General features: G+C 39.0%; 1 protein-coding gene across 1 annotated transcript in view; it reads right to left on the bottom strand.

The window, feature by feature from the left end:
• Window positions 1–2,407: 2,407 nt before the first annotated feature.
• The window catches only part of PNPLA8 (patatin like phospholipase domain containing 8), a 39,901-nt gene continuing 19,410 nt past the window's right edge, over window positions 2,408–22,898 (bottom strand). Inside the window, 6 exon segments of the mRNA XM_030307733.1 lie at window positions 2,408–3,451; window positions 10,369–10,564; window positions 20,150–20,194; window positions 20,196–20,248; window positions 20,251–20,298; window positions 20,301–20,343. Coding sequence (XP_030163593.1) covers window positions 3,177–3,451; window positions 10,369–10,564; window positions 20,150–20,194; window positions 20,196–20,248; window positions 20,251–20,298; window positions 20,301–20,343 — 660 coding nt within the window. The 3' untranslated portion in view covers window positions 2,408–3,176.

Genomic DNA, 22,898 nt, shown 5'->3' with positions numbered 1-22,898 from the left:
AAGCATAATGGTTTGCTAAAGACATCAGTTAAATCTTACGCAGTAAATAGGAAAAAAAATGTAATATCCTAACTTCCTGTTTTTTTGCAACTTACCTATTGTTTATAAGTTATCACAGAATTACAGGATTTAAGGAATCCAACTAGGCCAATGATCTCTTTTTAAGAATTTTCTCTCATAAAGAACCTATCCTACTTTAAAAATAGTGAAGAATCCATAACCTACTTGGTAGCAAGCGCTTATCTTTCCGAAGAGTGTTCTTTACTTCTGTTCTTTCCTGAAAAGAAATCCACTTTGCTTTTGGAGAATGCAAAGCACTGGCTTCATTATAAGATGAGGGTTATCTCAGGTGAATTACACAGTTGCTCAGATAACCAGTTTTAAGGACAAATGGGGACAAGAATGACTGAGAATTGGTACACTGCACACCTGGGTGGGCCTCCTGTTGGAGAGCGAAAAGAGCTCAAGAAACAGGGACAGGGACATGGGGACATACTTAGGTGCCGTGCCACGTAGCGTAAGAGAGAAGCTATGGCCAGAGGACACTTGTCTATTTTGTAGTGTTCAAGAGGGAAATAATCAGCGAAGCACAAACAAGGACAGAGAGTTAACTTCAGCTGGAAAAGAGGTGGGCTGCATTAACATGCTCTGTCTTCACATTGATTAATAGTGACCTTAGGAGAAGGTGTGAATAGGTCAACTGCATTAAGTATTACTTTACTGGGCTTGAAATGTTTTATTAGAAACAAAGTATTTCTGGGGACTCCTTCTGACTCCCAATTGTTTGCATTTTTCTTATGAGTTGCTTCAGTTGCATAGCAATACGCAATTATTTGTGGTCTGAAAGGACGACTTTACATCTTTAGAGATCATTGGTATTTGGGCAGACCAAAACCCTGGAAAGCCAAGTCCCTTGCCTATAGTCCTTGCGCCCTTTCGAATGCTCCCTCTCTGTAAAGCGAGCTTTCATGCTACTTTAACTTCCCGATCTCATACGCTGATAAACTTTTGCCTGCTGCTCACTTAAAAAAAAGAAAGAAAAGAAACCATTGGTATTTTCATACTTACTTACACTGGGTCTAAAAACTGTGTAATCTGCATCTCACAAACCTATCATTTTAGTCACATTACTAGCACTGACACTTGTGATATATTCAAAACTGTGACAAGAATTATTGCTAGAACATAGCAGATTAAGTAAAGTTTTGAGCTTCGAACTTTCGGGATCCTTGCTGCTTCAGTAAGTAGCAGCTCCATACAGGGTGAGCGGTCAGCTGCTGGCAGGGGCGGGGAAGCTCAGAGGAAGCCCATCTGTTCTATCACCAGAACAAAGTCATAAGCCTCCCCTCTGTCCCCCCAGACTGTATACTGTTTGTGACTTCCTTCCCTCTAGGAAGATTCCTTGGGAATCTACTTTCTCCTGGATAAAATGGGATGTGGGAGGAGCGAAGGCTCACAGTGTCAAGTTAACCCAGGCCGGGCTCTCTCCTGCCTCTAGGGGAAATCCCACGCAGCCCATTTGCCTCTAGAGACAGCTCTACCTGAGCTACTATTTTTAATAAAGATTAGTATCTGTAGCAAGAACAGAACTGAAACATGGCCAGCATACCTTTTATTACAGAAATAAGAATGTTGAGACACTCAGAGAGACCCGGGCGTCAAAACCACTTCTATTCTCTGTGTTTTTTATATGATGTGTTGGAGAATTAACTACATTTCTAAAATCGACGATTTTTCCTCTTTGCTGCTTTGAAAAGAGCAGGTAATTCTACCAAGCATTAAGACTGAAAGCTCATTTTCACATCTCTTCCCATGGTTTGCTTGTATATTTGCAGAATTTGGATTGCCGTGAAAGAGGATGTAACATCTTAGAGCCAGCTTTTCTCATTCGATCAGTAAAATATCCGAAGCCCAGAGCGCCTGTCCCCCCTCCTCCAGGTCACAAACAGGACTTTGCATCAGAGGTGGGATTAACATCCAGACCCTCAGCTCCCCCCAGCACTCTGAACCACGCCTCACTGCCTCTGTGAATTCACGTTACAAAGAAGCAAGAGCCATGTCCAGGCAATGGGGTTTAGCTTTAGTTGATGTGTACACAAAGCAAAAGGCATTTACCTTTTTTCATTTTTCTGGACAATCTAAACATGTTTCCATCTAAACATGATGGAAGGCTTTACATGGCAGATGGAGAGACAACAAAGCAAAGAGGAATTTGGTTGGCATAAACAATGATTCGGATCGATACACCTACAACCTCCGTGAAATCCGATGGTTAAAGGAGTTAATCAGGTAAAACAAAATTTTTTAAGCACACTGTGGACAGGTATATTCAAATGCTTACAAAAGGTGGGAAGAAGCTACGTTACGAACAATAAAAACTTTACAAATGACATTAGCCTTTCAACAATACATTATTTCAATAGTTTATTTTTGTTAAGATAGGGATATTTTCTCAGTAAATTCAAATAGTTAATTTTATAACAGTGAATGGATAAGCTAGAGCTAGAAAAGTTAACACCCAGCACTATCTTTAAATTTCAGGTGGAAAAGTGGTTGATTGGAACTTCTCCTCTCTTTATGAGCCAAACAGTGTTGAAAGAAACAAATTTTGAATAGAACTGTGTATCTGGTTCTTTCATATTTCAAATGTGAAAGTCCTCTGATAGAGAAAATTCCACGTTTCTGCACCTGTTTTGATGTCATTACAGTCAAAGGCAACATTTGGATCCTAGAATGCAGCTGGTCAAAACATCAGTGATGGAAATTTAAGAAATTGGCTTTTCCACTAACAGAAAACCAGTCATCAAACAAATTCAACATGATTATGGTGACTAAAGCAAAAACATCACGTGTAGTGGTGTCACAGCTCTTGCTTGGCACATACATTAATAAATTTTCAAATATCAAACAATATAACACCAAGATCTACTAAAACCAACTAGTACAGAAAGATTCCTAAAGCACTGTTAATTATGAACATCATAAAAACTGAATCCCATATGAATTCTGTAACCAAGCACACCCTCTGTGCTGCACAAGCCGGTCCGAGCACGTCTTTCTTCAGGAATTCTCCGGCATCTCAAAGCAAACTCCGGCCGAAGCCCCCAATTCCTTACTGAATTCACTGCATCTTCTGAACAGGCCCTCACTTAGGGAGATGGACACACACACACTTCTCACAATTTTGAAAAAAATGGAAGGCCTTCGTACATGTCAGTTTTTAGTTTTATCCAATCGTTAATTTTCTGCAGAGTTGTTTTTTCTTGACTTAGTATTTTTGCAAGTTTTTTCATTTTTTCTTCGTTTCTTTCGATGTACTTCAACCCTTCCAGCTGCAGCTGATTGAGCTTTTCATTTCGGCTTTCGTCTAGAGGTATGTTTTCACACATTACAGGATTAAATCTAAAATAGGTGTCAGGAGGTAACAGACCATCAAGCATCACATGGACTTCTGTTAAAACAAAGAGAGAACAGGGTGGATGAGAAAATTGACTTACTCTGCAATGATCTAATTTTATCCTTATTTAAAATTATCTTCTTTTAAGGCAAATTACAAAGCCTTACTTATTTCATCACTCCAGCCCATTAAAAGTAGGTTTAAGGAATCCATAATAATGAATCTAAGGAAATTCATCTCCCAAGATACTTCCTCCTGTAATTCTGCTACTTGCTCCTTTACGCTCTTGTCGCTGTTTTTGGTCATACTGTTAGCCACCGCTGAAATGCCTTTCCAACTTGTTTTGTTTTTAATGTTTATTTATTTTGTGTTGAGAGAGAGAGGGAGGGAGGGAGGGGCAGAGAGAGAGGAGAGAGAGAATCCCAAGCAGGCTCCACACTCTCAGCACAGAGTCAAAAGCGAGGCTCCATTTCACAAACCTTGAGATCATAACCCGGGCCGATATGAAGAGTCAGATGCTTAACTGACTGAGCCACCCAGGTGCCCCTCTTTTTGTTTTTAATTTTGGGTATCATCTTTATGGAGGTATAATCTATCTACGATAAAATTCACCAGTTTTAAGTATATAATTTGAGAAGTTTTGACAAATGTATACTTTTGTGTAATCACAACAATCAGGACATAAAACATTTCTATCACCCCCCAAAGTCCTTAATGCCTTTTTTATAGTTCCTCCTCTCCTTACTCTTTGGCTCTTCTAGAATTTCATACAAATAGAATCAGAAATACATAGTTCTGTGTCTAGCTTCTTTTACATAGCAACACGCTTTGGAAATTCATCCCTGTCATAGTATGTATGTATCGATAGTTCCTTCCTTTTCACTGGTGAGTAGAATTCCATTGCACAGATATACACCACAGTTTGTTCTTTCCAGTTCTGGTTCTCTCCGGTTTTTAGCTAGTTGGAACAATCCTACAGTAAGAATTTACATATAAGTCTTCTTGTGGATATATGATTCCATCTCTCTTGAAGGAATACTCTGGGATGAAACTGCTCGATCATATGGGAAAAGTGTGTTTATCTTTTTTTTTATATGAAGCACAGTAGACAATGTTACATGTTTACCTTTTTAAGAACTGCAACACCGTTTTCCAAATGGCCACAGCATTTTGCATTCCAACCATTAATATATCAGAGTTCCCACTGTTCACATCTGCCAAAACTTGGTACTGTCAGCCTTAATTTTAGCCATTCTTGAGAATGTGTGGTGGTATTTTGTGGTTTTACTTTTCATTTCTCTAATGACTAATGATGTAAAGTCTTTTATGTACTTTTTAGTCATCTGCGTATGTTCTTCAATAAAGTGTTCAAATATTTTCTGAATGTTTTCTTTTATACGTTATATTTATATATGTATGTATGTATATATATAATTCTCTATACAGTTTAGATCTGTTTATGTATTTGGTTCTGATAATGGATCAGATACATGTTTTGCTAGTATTTTATTTCAGTCTACAGACTATCTTTTCATTTTACTAAGACTGTCTTCTGAAGAGCAAAATCTGTAATTTGATAAAGTCTACTTTATTTTTTTTTTGGTTCATGTTTTTTGTGTCCTATCTAAACAATCTTTACCTAAACTAATGTCATTTAGATTTTCTCCAGGGTATTCTTCTAGAAGTTTTATAGTTTTAACTCTTATATTGAAATCTATGATCCATTTCAGATTAATTTTTGTATATAGTGTGAAGGGTCAAGATTCACTTTTTTGACTACAGCTACCTAACTGTCCCTATACTATTGGTTAAAAAGACCATCCTTTCCCCATTTAGTTTCCTTATTAAAAATCTTTTGAGCTTACATGTATGGATCAATTTCTGTACTATTATGTACCATTCATTGATCTAAAGGTCTAACCTTATGCAAATACACAGTCCTTTGCTTACTGGAGTTTTATGGTCTTGAGATCAGAGGGCAGAAGTCCTCCAACTTTGTTCTTTTTCAAAATTGTTTTGGCTCTTCTAAGTCCTTTGCACACCCATATAAATCTTACAGTCATCTTGTTAAATCTCCACCCCAGAAAAAGGCTGTCTGCGTTCTCATAGCAATGGCATGGTGTCTATAGATCTATTTGTGGTGTGCCACTGAAACAACACTGAGATTTTCCAATTCATGAATACGGTATATCTACTGATTTACTCAGTATTTCTTTAATTTCTTCCAGTAATATAGTTTTTAGTGTTCAGGTCTTGCACATTATTTGTTAAATAATTCCTTCAGTGTTTAATATTCTCATGCTATTATAAATTACATCTATCTTTGTATATATTTAATTTCAACTTCCAGTTGTGAGTATGCAGAAATATAATTGATTTTTACTGACCTTGTGTTCTCCAACTTGTTGATTCTAGGAGATTTTTAATAGATTCCTTGGGATTGTCAACATAGACCATGGTGTTATCTATAAATATTTACTTCACATCTAATCTATCTGCTTTTTATATCCTTTTATTGCCTTGTAGTACTGGAAAGGACCTCCAGGACAATGCCAACTGGAAGTGATGAGAGACATCTTACTCTGCTCCTGATCTTAAAAAGAAAGTATTCAGTCTTTCACCATTAAATATAATGCTAGCTCTAGGTTTCTTGGTTTTTTTTTTTTTTCATTCTTTATAAATGTCCTTTGTCAGGCTGAGGAAGTTTCCTTCCGTTCCTAATTTACTATGAGTTTTTATCATGAATGGATGTCAAATTTTGTCAGAGTCTTCCACATCTATTGAAACTACCACAAATTTTTCATGTTTTAGTCTATTAATATGGTAAATTATATTGATGTTTTTAAATGTTAAACCAACTCTGTATTCTTGGTTGAATCCTACTTGGTTATGCTGTATTCTCCTTTTTACGTATTTCGGAATTCAATTTGTTAGAATATTTTAAGAATTTCAGCATGAGGAAACTAATCAGGAATTGGTATTTTTATGTACTTTACATTTTTTTTTTTTTTTTTTTTGCCTGGTTTTGGAGTTAGGGTAATGCTGGCCTTATAGAATGAGTTGGGAAGTATTTACCCTTCTTCTATTTCTTGCAAGTATTTATGTAGAATTGCTATTCATCTCGTCAGCTGCATCTTTTTCACTTCAGATAGTGTATTTTTCATCTCTAGAAGTTTGATTTGGGTCCATTTTGTATCATTCATTACTCTCCTTATCCTGTTCAAGTCTTCCTCCAGCCCACTATACATGTAAAGCCTGCTTTTAATAGCTACTGTAATGTCCTTGTCTGCTAATTGCCTATCTATCATCTGATTCATATCTAGGTCTGTTCTCATTGATTGGATTTGCTCTTCTTGGTGAAGGGTGTCTTTTCTTGGTTCATTGTATGCCTGGTAATTTTTTATTGGATACCAAACACTGTGAATTTTTGGTTTTTTTCTGTACTGGAATTTATTGTATTCCTTTAACAGTGTTTGATTTTATTCTAACAATGGATGCTGTTAACTGGATTCAATTTGATCTTTTTGAGGATTGCTTTTAAGCAGTGTTAGAGTGGATCCAGAGCAGCCCTCAGTCTAGAACTAATCTGATGCCACTACAGAAACAACGCTCTTCTGAGAACCCCACTGCATGATCTCCTGTAACACAAGTTCCTTCTATTCTATTGATAAAAATCTGAGCTACTCTGGGTCCTATGTGAGCTCCAAGAACTGTTCTGTCTAACCTTCCTGGTGGTTCTTCCCCTGCCTTCAGTAGTTTCCTCACAGGTATGCACCGATCAGTACTCAAGGGGACTCCCCTGTATGTCTGGAGCACTCTCTCTATGAAGCTTCCTCCTGTTATATTTAGCCCAAAAATTCTAGTTTCCTTGGCCTCCATGAGCTATAGTTCTGTATCTTATTCTGCTTTTTCAGGTTCACCCCTCACTGTGCTGTAATCTAGAAATGCTTTTTAGGTAGCAAGCTGCACAACTGCAAAAATTACTTCATTTATTTTCCTTCTCTCAGGGATGACTGACCCATGACACCTCTAGAAGTCTGATTTGGGTCCCTTTTGTATCATTCATTTCAGACATCTAATGTCGGTTTGGTTCAGTTTGCTAATGGTTTAAGGTGAGAGGAAATGTATGGTTTCTATTATTTTATCATGGCCAGCAGTGGAAGTCTTAACCCTCTTTTAAAATGTTTAAACCCTATTCTATTATTAAGACCTGTATCAAGTCTAATTCACTTCTTTTTAAAAAATTTTGTTTAAATGATTTATTTTTGAGAGAGGGCGAGTGGGGCAGGGGCCGACACAGAATCTGAAGCAGGTTCCAGGCTCTGAGCTGTCAGCACTGAGCCCAATACAGGGCCCAAACTTGTAAACCCTGAGATCATGACCTGAGCCGAAGTCCGACACTTAATTGACTGAGCCACCCAGGCGACCCTAGTCTAATTTACTTATTGTAAAATCTCCACAATAACCTATTTTAGTTTTCTTATTCCCCTTCTTAATTCATAGTTTTAATCATTTACAACTATTCACCATTTATTAATTGATAATACATTAGACTGAGCTAAATGGAATTGCATTTCTTTTAAACCTGGAAATATTTTTATTAATAAATGTTTCACATACTTCTATAATACCTTGTTTTTCTTTCCTTTTTACCATTTTGTTTATTTTAATTTACATCCAAGTTAGTTAGCATTTGGTGCAACAAGGATTTCAGGAGTAGATTCCTTAGTGCCCCTTACCCATTTAGCCCATCCCCCCTCCCACAACCCCTCCAGTAACCCTGTTTGTTCTCCATATTTAAGAGTCTCTAATGTTTTGTCCCCCTCCCTGTTTTTATACTATTTTTGCTTCCCTTCCCTTATGTTCATCTGTTTTGTATCTTAAGTCCTCCTATGAGAAAAGTCATATGATATTTGTCTTTCTCTAATTTCGCTTAGCATAATACCCTCTAGTTCCATCCACGTAGTTGCAAATGGCAAGATTTCATTCTTTTTGATTGCTGAGTAATACTTCATTGTATACATATACCACATCTTCTTTATCCATTCATCCATCGATGGACATTTGGGCTCTTTCCATACTTTGGCTCTTGTTGATAGTGCTGCTATAAGCATTGGGGCGCATGTGTCCCTTTGAAACAGCACACCTGTATCCCTTGAATAAATGTCTAGTAGTGAATTGCTGGGTCGTAGGGTAGTTCTATTTTTAATTTTCTGAGGAACCTCCATACTGTTTCCAGAGTGGCTGCACCAGTTTGCATTCCCAGAAACTGCAGTTTTTATAGTTCAAGAACCATCTAGTACCAGCAATTACATACGTTTCACTCAATTTTTTCTTTCACTCAATTTTTTCATTAACTAGAGTGTAAGCACACTAGAGTGGAAGCAGCATTACTTGTTTCTTGAAAATTCCAATTAGTCCATCACATGGTTTGCAACAGATACACAGAAATATTTTGAGACTGGCTGATTAGGGCTTCTTTTTCTCAGCAGATTATACAATCACAATATTGTATAGACCTAGATATACGCTTCTTGATAAGAATGGTGGTAATTTCAGAGTCTGATGAAAAATAGTAAGAAATTTTCTTTTACTATTTTTAAATCACAGATCAAGCACCATTCTGTTTTAACTTCTCACTTGCATGTCCATAAAAATATGCCACACGTATCGTATCACAGAAGCAGTGTCATGCCATCCTTAAGAAAGTTGTTTTATGCCACCACAGGCACTTATTTCAATGTAAACATTCGGAAGTTTAGTATTCTGGGTGTAAGTCAAATGCATTTGTGCTGTGATCGAATACAGTAAAAATGTAATGGGGAAAAAAAAAAAGAGAGAAAAGAGTATTTTATTGATTTGATGACAAAATTTCAGATAGTGAAAAATCCAGTATATAAGCTTCTCTTGGGCTGTCATTAATAGATAAAAGTCCTTAGTGGGGAGTTTAAGATCCTCATGTAGGCTAATGACTTGATGATATGGAAAGAATGAGATTCAGAAGCAAGGTGCTGTTAAATGGTGACAATTCTTTTTAAGAACTGAATAATGGATTTATAAAAGACTTAAAATAAAATAGTAAAATAAGAAGATCTACACCTCTAGGCCAAAACTGGACACTCAACATATACTCATTGACTGCCTACTATGTGGTGGGCATTGCAGTCAACATAGTCAACTGGAGAAGTTTCCACCTTGTATTCTTGCAGGATAGAGAGACTATAAGCAACCACACAAGCAAATATGTAATCCACATCCACACAATGAGAGAATGCTCTAAGTTGGAAAAAAAGAGAGAGAGAAAGAAGCAGGGTAAAGAGGTTAGAATGACATGGTGAGGGGGTGGAAAGGAATCAGGAACAGTCTCTCCGAGGAAGTGACATCTGAGCAGAGACCTGAATGAAACAGGGAAGTGAATCAAGAATAAATGTGGGAGAAGACCTCACAGAGAGAGCACAGCAACTATAGAGGTCCCGAGGCAAGAGACTTCCTAGCGAGTCTGAGGACAGCAAGAACTAAAGTGTGGCTGGACGACTTGACAGAGGGGGGCCATGCAAGGAGAGGGGGAGGGACGCAGTTCTTAAAGGACCTGGTATATCTCAGTGATTGAGGTTTTGGGATTTTGGTCTAAGTGTGATGGGAAGCCTAGAGGGTTCGGAGCAGGCTAAAGACAGGATTTAATTCACATTTTAAGAGTCTCCAACCAAACCTTTGTGCTAATCCTGCTTCAGATACTTCTCCAACTGTACCCAGGCAAAGGTAACACACCAGGGCCCAGGTGAAGAACAGTCTCTCTTCTGGGGTCAATGAGAAGAAATGAGTGAGGAGAAGTGGAAACATAAGATTTGCTCCCCTACATTCGTGAGCCTCCCGTGTAGACACAACACACTCTTTCGTAGTCGGCAGCGGCATATGCTACCCAAAAGTGAACTTGAGACGTTACGGTGCTTTAAGGTGGCAAACAGACTAACCTTCTGTATCCGTAGCACTGTTGATAACATTCGACAGCTTGGTTTTCAAGCTCGTGTACGTCACAGAGTTTCTCACATCACTCTCGTACCGCCCGGTGCCCAGAGACACGATGCACTCCAAGGGCACGTCCGGCCAAAGACATTTACACTCGTGCATGGCGAGCGCTGAGGGGTTATTCAGAAGCAAGCCTCCATCCTGCAAAACAGGAGTCAAGAAAATATAGTGCAGAACTCTGAAAAGTGAAATTCCATTTTACAAACATGAAAACAAAAGCTGTATTTTAAACAGTTTGAAATTTACTCACAAGGAGAGTAGTGAACGGAACAAATTATTTAAAGACAAGAAGTTCCCTTAGAGTATTTATTTTGTATACCACAGCTTCAAAAAAGACATTGGGAAAATTCACTGGCCTTATCACACTTTCCCTTCCTATTATGAAAGTTCTTTTAACTTCTTCCTTGATCGCTTTGCATATTTTTCTCAAAACTACTAAAACTAATAGAATTACCTTTTAAAGGTAATTTAAAAGGTAATTTAAACAGAATTAACCTTTAAAGATATTATCCTTGTTCAGTGGTCACTATAGAGTCTACATAAAAACTAACAAAAAAATTGCGGTTCTACCAATCGATTAAAACTAGCTTTTTGTTCATAAGTCAAATAGAAACAAATTAATTCAACTAATTTCACTGCAACTCTGTGAACAATACAATTTCAAAGTATCACATTCATTAAGACACACATATCATCTAAACAAAGTAGGCAAACCTTGTAATGCTAAGCATTTATCAATCATAACTATTATTTTGAAGAATTCAGAAGGAGGATTAAACATGCCAAAAAATACTGTAAAACTGTAGAATAAAAGTATATAGCCAGCCTTGCATTACTGGGATAAACCTCTCTTGGTATTAGTGTATCCCTTCAATCCTGAAAAACTATAAACTGTTGGAAAAGTTACTCCTTCTAATACACCCATATCGCCCTCTCTGTAACTGTCTCCCATTAATTCCAGATAGTGCCACACAGATTTGGTCAGCTTCTAAGCCTACAGTCCAGTCATTCATTAATTATTTGCAGGTTTTTGATAACCCACATCCCCGTGCCTTTGGACATGCTATCTCATTCAGAACACTTTCTCCAGCCCCCTTCTTAGCTCAACTAACTCCCATTTACTCTTCAAAACATGGGCCAAGAGTAATCGATCCAGCAAGAACCTAAGTGAAATAATCCTAACATGTTGAGCTGAAAACAGTCCGTCTCTACTGGAAGATAAGAGACTGCCTAATTCTGTACTAGTACACTGAAAAATAATTTTGAAAAAAATAGGTTTTCCTCAAGAATAGGAAGAGGAGATACAAGCTTAAATTGGCATGTCCTAAGGCAGTACACACGTGAAATACAGGCACTGAGATTACAGTGACACAAATATTACGGGATAAAGATCTATAAAGAAGTACTATTTTTCCTTAAGACCTGTATTTTCAGAATTCTTTTTCGTTTTTATTTTTTTTTTGATGTTTTATTTATTTTTGAGAGAGAGCACGAGAGAGAGCGCAAGGGAGGGGCAGACAGAGAGGGAGACGCAGCTTTCAAAGCAGGCTCTAGGCTCTGAGCTGTCAGCACAGAGCCCAACGCAGCACTCGAACCCAAGGACCGTGAGACCATGACCTGAGCCAAAGTCGGAGCCCCTCAAAATTCTTTTTTAGTGTACTACAGCAAAATTATGGCAAACTAGGATCTTAGGCAAATGAGCCACTTTGCATGGCTAAGTTCTCCTTAGGACAGAGTGTGTGAACAGGGGTGTGCATTTAATAAAAACCCTTTCTGCGATAAGCCATATGCTTTTCAAAAAAGAATATAATGATGGTGCTTCAATTTTCTCTTGATGATTCAGAATTGTGGGGGAAAACACAGATCAGAAATATTGCTGCTTCTAATTCCAATCTCAGCTTAGCTTCTACTTCCTAGCTCTTTGGCAGAGGCATCACGACTTTTAAAAATATGATGTGACTTGATAATTTCTAAAATTTTAGGATTAGGTACTACACTGAGTGTATAGGCTCAATGGCAACTTATTTTAGTACCGGCCCTAGAACTTCAAGAAGTGGTTGCCAACAGCCTTTCCCCCAGTAATCTGCAAGTTTCTGACAAAGGTAAAAAGCAGTACATGCGGCGATCCAAGCTCCAGTGAGGTAGTGATTTGACTGTCTTTTTACAAAACTGGGGACTCAAAGGATCAGAGACTTCTGCCAAGTGGCTTCCTTTCCTTGTGGAAAATCACCTCCCCCACCTCCCCCACTGCCAACACTAGTGTTCTCTAGCTTCAAGGCCCCATTAAAAACATGCAGCATTTTACCTTGGTAACGAAGTAACCAGTGTCACTAAAATTTCTCATGGACCACAAAAGAGAAACGCACCTTACCTTTTTGTGAATTTATGTTCCGTTATCTTAGGGGGAGGGGGAGGATTTATTTCATAGATCACAGATAATGACAACTCTTCATTATTTTAAGCATTGCCAAAACAACTTTTCAAAAACACGTATCTCAAGTAACACCCTGCGTCGGTGAGATTACACTAGAAGGAAGCAGCACAGAAATGTCCCAGAGGTAACTGGCTCTTTAGTTATGGAACAGCCGATGCGAGCCTAACGGTCCTTTATTACGGCCCACGTCATTCATCCCCAGGGTGTAGCCTCAGGATTCCCCTGGGGTAACAGGCATACGCGGGGCTGTGTGGATTCGCAGAAAAACCGTTGGGTCACGTGTTTTCACTGCTCGTTTTGGTCTCCATTTCAGGATGGGTTATTTGCTACCACTTCGGATCTGATCTCTACCTTCTCCCGAGGCGCTCATCTCCATCACTCTCTAGCGTCATCTCTTCAAAAGAATGTGTTTTAGGTATCCACACGTGTTGACTTTCATGAGAAAAGGCTATTCTTTCAAAAGACATCTTCAGTCAACAGGGGCCCGTTTACTCGCAGGCCCACCACATTTCAGCTCTTTGGCTGTTTTCAGAAAGTCCCTTTGTGGCTGATAGAGGCTCGAGTTTGGACTGTCGCTGAAACCTACAGACTGCAGAAAGCTGGCCTGTGGACGGCCTCAGGTCTGGGACACAAAAAAGGGGGAGACTGGGTTCTGTCATTTGTCACCCGACTGGCAGGAGGTGTCCTAAGGAGGGGGAAGCTTCCCTCCCTCATCTAGACTAAGGAAGAGGGACATGTGTGACTGAAGCACACACGCCAGCATCGTGCTTACCTTTATTACAGATCCCACAGGCCTAATTTTCAGCATGCGTGTTAGGAAAACAGTTAAGTCATTCCGAAACCCAAAACAGCATGGCAGAGAATACACACAAACGATGAGAATCTTAAACGGATCAAAGTGCCAGTTAAGACCGGGAGAAGTAAACCTTCTGTGCCACCGAGTAGGCCACCTTGGTTCATCCAGCAGAAACTCGGATGTCCGTCTACGCCACGCCAGGCCGAAAGGCGTGCCAGCCTCGAGTGTGCCGAGCCTGAAGCAGGTGAACCGACACTGTGTCTCCTGGAAATGATCACTGCGGAGGGTGGGATGGCTTTTACGGTTTTTAGAGCTACTAGGCTCACTTTCCTCAGACCCGATAGGGGCTAAATTCACATGTTATTCTAAACTCCAGCGTCTTTGCACCATTCAACATTGCCACTCAAGTCCCTGAGCTTGCTTGCCAGGGACACAGTCTTTCACTCCTCCCGGACGTCTCCCACTGTGCTGTACGGAACTGCTCCACAGTTGAAACCGCCAAGGTCATCTCACCTTCTTCTGAAAGTGCTCTCTTTAACAGAAATGTGGCTCTTCCCCAATACTGTTTCCCAGGTAGCTGTTGATTCTTTCATATCTCCTATACTTTAGTGGTTAGGAGGATGGTGTCCTATTTATTCTTTAGTGTTCCTTCTAGACCATTATTAGTCTCAATCGACTTGGAAAATTCATGTGCTTTGACGGTTCTGCTATTCCCCCCAGCCACCACCACTGTTGTCACCTGTCACCTCCCCATTCAACAAACTGGTGAGCACCTGGTTCACAGGCTTCCTTACTCTCCCATGTAGGAAGGGGTAGAAATTCTTTATCACACCCCACGTGACTTCATAACTTTCTAACACCCTAGACTCTCAGATGCTCAATCCTCTTATCTTCAAAATCCATTCTTCCATCTACTCTCCAAGGTCAACACTATTAGCTCTTGTTATCAAGATAGATGGAATCATATGGTATTCAGTGTTTTGAGTCTGGCTTCTTTCACCTAGAATAATGCTTCTGAGATTCATCTATGTCACTGCACATGTCCATAATGCATTCCTTTTTATTGCTGAGTTGTATTTAATTATTGGATGTTATCATAGTTTATCATTCACCAGGTTGAAAGAACTATTTTTAAATTTAGCTATCTTTAGGGTGCCTGGTGGCTCGGTTGGTTTGAGCATCTGACTCTTATTTTGGCTCAGGTCATGATCCCAGGGTCGTGGGATGAAACCCCATATGAGGCTCTGTGCTGAGTGCAGAGCCTGCTTAAGATTCTCTTTATCCCTCTGTCCCTCTACACTGCTCACGCTCTCTCCCTCTCTAAAAGAATTTTTAAAATTAGCTATTTTTATACATCTGTTGACAGTTTACATCGGCAAATTTGTACTGTTTAACTTTGTGAAAGCCTACTAGGATTCCTTGAATGTAGGTAGCATTAATTATTTCGTAAAGGCTTCTCAAATATAAATTTTAAGGACTTTCAACTTTTTTCCTTTGTTTTCAATTAATAGGACAATTAGAACAATACCTATCACATAACAGAGACATTTCAGAACAGAACATTTCACTTCTACTTCAGCAAGTAAGGTTACCTCTTTAAAAACTTTTATTTTAAATTCTGGTTATACTGTCTGTAACTTCTAATCTCTCAGTATTTTAGATGGAATACTTCACTATTATAAAAGCCCATAAAGAAGGGTCATAAAAGACAAAAAAGGGAGAAAAAGATAAGAAGGGGCAAGCAAAGGGTGTAGCAAAAATTGATATAACAAACCACTCCCAAAATAAAGAGCTGCCAGGTTTCTAACTGGTTTTAATAGTCCATGCTTTAAATTCCCATTCCTTTACCTTACCTATTTTCCATCAAATACATGCAGAAGTTAAGATTTTTGTGTTCACTCTAGTCCATGGAGAGCACACACCATTCCCTTGGCCTGTTATACTTAGCCACTCCTGTCAAATGCTCTTCTATCAGGAAGTCATCAGGCTAATGTTACGACTGTGGATTTTCCTTTACCTACATTCATTTAAGTATTCATATTTACAGTTATTTATTTATTGTGTATTTGCCCAGGCCCACTGCTAGATGCTCACGTAAAAAAGACTTAAAAAATGAACTGATGCAGGGCGCCTGGGTGGCTCAGTTGGTTAGCCCTCCGACTTCGGCCTCAAGTCATTATCTCAGCTCAGAGCCTGGAGCCTGCTTTAGATTCCGTGACTCCCTCTCTCTCTGCCCCTCCCCCACTCATGCACATGTGCGGCACGCGTGCGCTTTCTCTCTAAGATAAAAAATTTAAAAAAATGAACTGGTTGAATATTTGCTACTTATCTCTCAGAGATACATGCAGGATTGTGTTTTAATAGCAGTACATCATACATGCACTTAACAGACTAAAATTTAAATACTTTTGATTGATTTTAATGTACATTTAATCATTTCAAATCATACGGAATCCCTCCAGGAAATAACCCATTGCACAATGTGAATGTCTCCTAATCATCTCATCTCAGCTTATTCTTTTTTGAGTTAAAAAAACTTTGTTTCTTATTATGGTAAAATTCACCAAACATAAAATTGGTCCTTTAAGCATTTTTAAGGTAACAATTCAGTGGGATTAATTACATTCAGAATGTTTTACAACCATAACCACTGTCTATTTCCAAAATGTTTTTATCACCCTCAAGAGAAACTCTAAAAGCATTAAGCTCTCCTTATTTCCTCCCAATCCCATTCTATCCTGCCCAACTACTCATTCTTTACCTCTCAACTGCAGTGGAAACGTCTTTGTAAAAGCCAGTCCTGATAGAATAAACCACTTCTTCTATGCTACTTCTTACCCCTGTACATACTTTCATTATTGAATTTATCCTGTTATTATTTTCCTGTGCTTATATTCCCCTAGCTTGAGCTATTTGAGGGTAGAACCCAGGAAACGCAAACAATAAACTGGCACTTATTAAAACCTTTAGGGTCTTCAAGGTTAACACAGTTTCTGGCACTCAGCAAGCAGTCACTACATTTTTGACCAGTTATACTGAAAACTAATAGTTGTGGCCTGGCGCAGGCACAATCTGCCAGGTGCCAGGCCGGTTCTTTCTGCTGAAGATACTATTTACCTGGAACATTTACATGAAATATCACAATCCCCTTTAGGTTAATGTATTCTGAGTTCTGGACATAACCCTTTCACAATGTAAATACGCCTAAGACAAATAATATATGAAAATCTGTCATGAAAACCTTTAGAGCAAATGAATTTATCAGGGTCTTTCTCCAAAGGGAGAGAATTAATGATTCAATTCTGGAGGTGGAGATGGGAAAAGGTAAGAGAGAAGGGACATGCATATGTCCAAACTCATCAAACTGTATACATCAATATGTTCACTTTGGGGTATATCAATTGTACACCAATAAAGTTAAAAAGAGAGAGAAGGGGGGCGCCTGGGTGGCGCAGTCGGTTAAGCGTCCGACTTCAGCCAGGTCACGATCTCGCGGTCCGTGAGTTCGAGCCCCGCGTCAGGCTCTGGGCTGATGGCTCGGAGCCTGGAGCCTGTTTCCGATTCTGTGTCTCCCTCTCTCTCTGCCATGCCCCGTTCATGCTCTGTCTCTCTCTGTCCCAAAAATAAATAAAAACGTTGAAAAAAAAAAAAATTAAAAAAAAAAAAGAGAGAAGGGATAATTTTATGTAAAACGCACTATTTCAAGATAGATATGATGCTACTTGGGCAGGGGGGAGAGAAATAATAGATTAGAAAACTACTCAAAAAGAATTCCTCTCACTTTATAATTTTCTAAGACACGTAATAAACCTTGTAAATATTACCATATTCTTTTCTTTATAGGCAAAGGCAAACGTAATCCATACATCTACCTACTCGTACCTCTTAATTATAGCACTGCTTTCAATAACTGCTCAAACAGAATGTTAGTCTATAATTTATACTCTACATGGTTCCAAAAGGATATGAAGTAACTTACATTAAAACATATGTCAGACATGACAGTTAAAACAGATTTTAAAGATGAGTCTGGAAATAACTCAATTATTCAAAGAGCTCGGGATAAGAGGACTGTAATAAGTAAGCACCATATTTTAGTTTTAAACTTCGTAACAAGTTCTGAAGGGTTGGAAAGGAACTTCACTTGAATGTTTTCTTTGTTTAAACGATCAAGATCATTCACATCTTAGAATGTTCTAATCAATCTTTCACGGTCTCCTTTCAGTAGAAAAATATCCCATTTCTTCCTCATGTTTGGAAGAGAATAAGAAAAATATTCTTAACAATAGGGCTTGCTTAGAATCCAGATTTCATTAAAATATGATTAATTAGATGTGCAAATCTTCCCGAGTCAAGTCACTGATTTACATCCAAGTATATTCTCTGTACACGTGATTACATGCTTTACATAAATTTTGTACAATAAGTTATTTTAATCTGTAGCTCAACCTAAATTCAAAGATTATGGTCATCAATATAAAAATGGCTAAGCATAGGGGCGCCTGGGTGGCGCAGTCGGTTAAGCGTCCGACTTCAGCCAGGTCACGATCTCGCGGTCCGTGAGTTCGAGCCCCGCGTCAGGCTCTGGGCAGATGGCTCGGAGCCTGGAGCCTGTTTCCGATTCTGTGTCTCCCTCTCTCTCTGCCCCTCCCCGTTCATGCTCTGTCTCTCTCTGTCCCAAAAATAAATAAACGTTGAAAAAAAAAATTAAAAAAAAAATGGCTAAGCATGAAAAGAAATATCACTAGTCTAAATGAAATGGAAAGAGAACCACTTGGATTACTTTGGTTTGTTATTATGTATTCTCCAGGACTGAATTAAACTTTAGAGCTACCTCCTCTCAGATGAAAAAAATAAAGAGAAAATGAGATAACTTCTTTGGAAGTCTGGAACACATGGTCCTGAAATGCAGTAACTTATCATTTGAGACTTCTACTAATATTTGGCATAACTGTGACTTTGTAGCATGACAATCATCTTAAAGTTATGTTATAAACCTTAAGTACTATGTTTTGAATACACGGTCTAAATTTATCTCCGTTTGTGACATGGTGAGAAGAATATGCAGAAATCATTGTTAGAACAGCAAGGTACATATTAAAGTAAGAATTTTATTTTGACCAATAAGTCTTGAAACCAATGTCAGAAGGACTCTCCAGCTAGCACTTTCTGCCCTGAGTGGGTGGAAGAAAGACGAAATGCGAGCAGGGGAAGTGCCTTACATAATTCAACAATGACTGATTTGACAAAGTAAGAAACAGTCTGAAGTGGCTTCAAAGACAAAAGGAATCCTATGTTAAATTCATGACTACAAAGATAGTGACACTACTTCTAGAAAGACAGGGGAAAATGGGATAGTTGACCATAACATTTTAAAATATGTGTAAGGTACTATAAAAACATAAGAGAAAATAAAACTGATAAAAGTATTTGTTATTATAACATTGACACATGTAAACTGAAATTATATAGTTGATGTGTAGTTCATATAGACAAACGATGTATGTAGGAGCTTCTGAATGACATCTGAAAATCTTTATCAAAATAGTTTTCCTCTCAACATTTATCCAAATACCAAATACATAGAGCACAACAAATACTTCACTGCTAGAGAGTAAAGTTAAGGTTAGTAGCTCTATGGAATGAGATTGACTTTAAGTGGGATATCATCTAAAAAATTAAGGATATATAAAACATATTTTGGTAGTATCAGCTGAAGAGTTTTCATCACTTTTTTATCATTTAGTGTAAGTTAGGAGTTAAGATTTCCATGAATAATGGGAAAAACTTGACAGAGGAAAGATTCATGATAAATAAGTCTACATTACAGAAAAAGAATAAATTACCAGAAATAATAGTCAATGTTATACATCATTTAGCCATAAACTTCGAAATAGTGTAACTATAGACAGCTTCCTGATCCTTGCCGCTTGCTAGCTGTGATACTACTCGTTAGTGAACATTTCTCAAGACTCCAATCTCTCATCTGTAAAGGGGAATAACTCTATCCACCTCATAGGCAGTGATACTTAAGTGACACAATGCATGCCAAGGACTATGTAAGTGTCCAGCACCATAGCTAACTTATTATTTTATATCATCTCCTTCAAAATATGTCCACCAAAACTGTCAAACAGATTGGGCTCCGCGTGCCCAGGGACCATGTTTCACTTTGAATTTTTATTTCATTTTATTACATTTAAATGTTTTCTTTTAATTTTTATTACATTTGAAAAGCCACACATTTTTCCCTCAGTAAGTGATAATTAGTTATGAATCACATTATGTAAAATACACACACCACACACACAAATCTTTCCTAAAATGTGTTCTCAAGCCAGAAGGCCTGTTGATTTAGGAAAACAAACAACAAATAAAAACATTCCGTGTGGCACATCTTTTACCACACGGAAACATGAAGAACAAATGTGACATTTGATAAGTGCCGATTCTATAATTACGTGAACGTTTCAAAGGTAAGCCACGGTCAACTTACTTGGTGAAGATCGTTTCCCAGTGCGTACTCAGCAAAGTAGCCAGGCGGCAGCAGACGAGGCTCTGATGGCCTGCCACATTTTGTACTGACAGCCTCCAGGTAGTGAGAGTTGATGCCAGGGAAGTGACCATAGTTTCTGAACACAAAGCCTTCGGCGTTATCCCTCTGTTCACTATGGTACTTACTGCAGCTACCTAGTAAATAAAAAGTGAACAATACCCACTGTAAACAGTCGTATTGGGGATCTGTGAAAAATTAAGTATTATTTAGTAGTGTATGAACCACCTACAATTCTACCCATCAAGATAAACGTATAACATAAATATGATGTTCAGCAAAGGGAACCAGATGTTTCTAACTAGGTAGTTCTTTACGGGAAAATAGATACAAGGACTGAGATAATTTTGAGAAATGTATTTATTATAAGACAATAATAGTGAGGTCCTGTAGCTCAGGGGTTAGAGCCCAGGTCTTGTAAGACAAGAATAAGATATTTTTTTTTTTTCCAACGTTTTTAAATTTATTTTTGGGACAGAGAGAGACAGAGCATGAATTGGGGACGGGCAGAGAGAGAGGGAGACACAGAATCGGAAACAGGCTCCAGGCTCCGAGCCATCTGCCCAGAGCCTGACGCGGGGCTCGAACTCACGGACCGCGAGATCGTGACCTGGCTGAAGTCGGACGCTTAACCGACTGCGCCACCCAGGCGCCCCAAGAATAAGATATTTTTGACTACATGATTTGATTAGCTATGTAAAAAGACATTAAGAAGGGGCGCCTGGGTGGCGCAGTCGGTTAAGCGTCCGACTTCAGCCAGGTCACGATCTCGCGGTCCGTGAGTTCGAGCCCCGCGTCAGGCTCTGGGCTGATGGCTCGGAGCCTGGAGCCTGTTTCCGATTCTGTGTCTCCCTCTCTCTCTGCCCGTCCCCCAATTCATGCTCTGTCTCTCTCTGTCCCAAAAATAAATAAACGTTGAAAAAAAAATTAAAAAACAAAAAGACATTAAGAAGACATAAACTTGCAAATCTTTGGATAATAATCAACACAGCAATAGTAGCAATGAACACAAACTACTTGAAGAGAATAAACACATTATTTTCACAGTATTACGGATTAGTCTTTGTTTCTGTTCTCTTTGAAGGCACTATGACTTTAGTAACTGAAACTAACACTATACAAACTCTCAGGGCTTTCTTATAGTTAATAACTGGTAGCTGGGTAAATTTTTATTGAAATAACTAACAATGACCATCTTGGGTCTCGGATTTCATTGATATCAGTTGAATTTATGTAAAATGTGTTGTACTTGTTAATGACTTATAATATAAACTGAAGAAGGTGAAAGGTATTGAGGAGGCCAAAGTTATTAGGATTCTGTGCCAAGCCCTGTCAGGGGCCTGTATGCTTTGTTATTTTATAAACCAAACGGTATATTCCTAGATCCCATGAGTGATCTGAGTGTGTCTCTAGGCCACCGTGGGTAAGAGTCGTCATACACCAAAATCCAGGGGGGTCTATGGATTGGTCGATAGACAGGCTGAATTAAGAATCATGTGGGAAACACGATAAACCCTTTTATCACAAGTGAATTACTTTTCGAGGTGGCTTAAGTCCCTTACACCTACTCTTTTATTTAAAGTGGCGAGTCCTAAGAGTTAAAACAAACAAGCAGAAAGCTCTGAAGACATACGGGGGAACCAACGAGAGGTGTAGGGCACACCCGGGGGTCTTCTCCAAAAGAGCCGTGTTCATCTCGTTATGACATGCCTCCAAGGCCCGGCTGGTCTGATTCACCTGCCACTTCAGTCTCAACTTGCACGATGCCCTTGAATCCTCAGGCTCCAGCCTTCTGGAACTCTCAGTTCCTGCACTTCTCCATGCCTCCTCCCGCACAGGTCCTTCCCTTTGCCAGCAATGCTCCTACTCATCAGCCTCCACACTAAGATCTCAAACCTCATGTCCTTAGAATAGCCTTCCCTCGTGTCCCTGTAAATACATGCGTTCAGAGAACTGTTTTTGTTGTCCATAGCATTTATTTCAGGGAAAATATATGTCATTTGTGTGATTACCTGATTAATGCCTACTTGCCCTACTGGACTATAAACTCCATGTCTGCATTACTCACTAAGGTCTCCAAAGTGCCTAGCACAGTGTTGACACATTGGGCTTATAGTTAATATCTAAAGAATGAATGAGGGGGACCTGGTGGCTCAGTTGTTAAGCGTCCCGACTCTCGATTTTGGCTCAGGTCATGATCTCAAGTTTCATGAGATCAAGCCCCGTGACAGCCTCTGGGCTGTGCTGCTTGGGATTCTCTCTCTCCCCTCTCTCTCTCTGGCGTGCCCTCTCTCTCTCTCAGAAATAAATTTCAAAAAAGAAAAAGGTATGAACAAATTTAAATAAGCAAGAGAGGGGCGCCTGGGTGGCTCAGTCGGTTAAGTGCCGCTTCGGCTTAGGTCATGATCTCGCGGTCTGTGAGTTCAAGCCCCGCGTGGGCTCTGTGCTGACAGCTCAGAGCCTGGAGCTGTTTCAATTCTGTGTCTCCCTCTCTCTGACCCTCCCCCGTTCATGCTCTGTCTCTCTCTGTGTCAAAAATAAATAAACGTTAAAAAAATTTTTTTTTTAAATAAATAAGAGAAAGGGAGCTGTATTTGATTTTTCATGGTTACAGATTATTATCCAAAGAATAAATACAAGCTGCAAGGATTCTGAAATACATAATCCTATTCCTTCTTCAAATAACAAGTAT

The sequence above is a fragment of the Lynx canadensis genome, chromosome A2, assembly GCF_007474595.2.
Source record: "Lynx canadensis isolate LIC74 chromosome A2, mLynCan4.pri.v2, whole genome shotgun sequence".
NCBI lineage: Eukaryota > Metazoa > Chordata > Mammalia > Carnivora > Felidae > Lynx > Lynx canadensis.
Note: the sequence above shows the minus strand (reverse complement) of the source record. Positions and strands in the feature narration are given on the sequence as shown.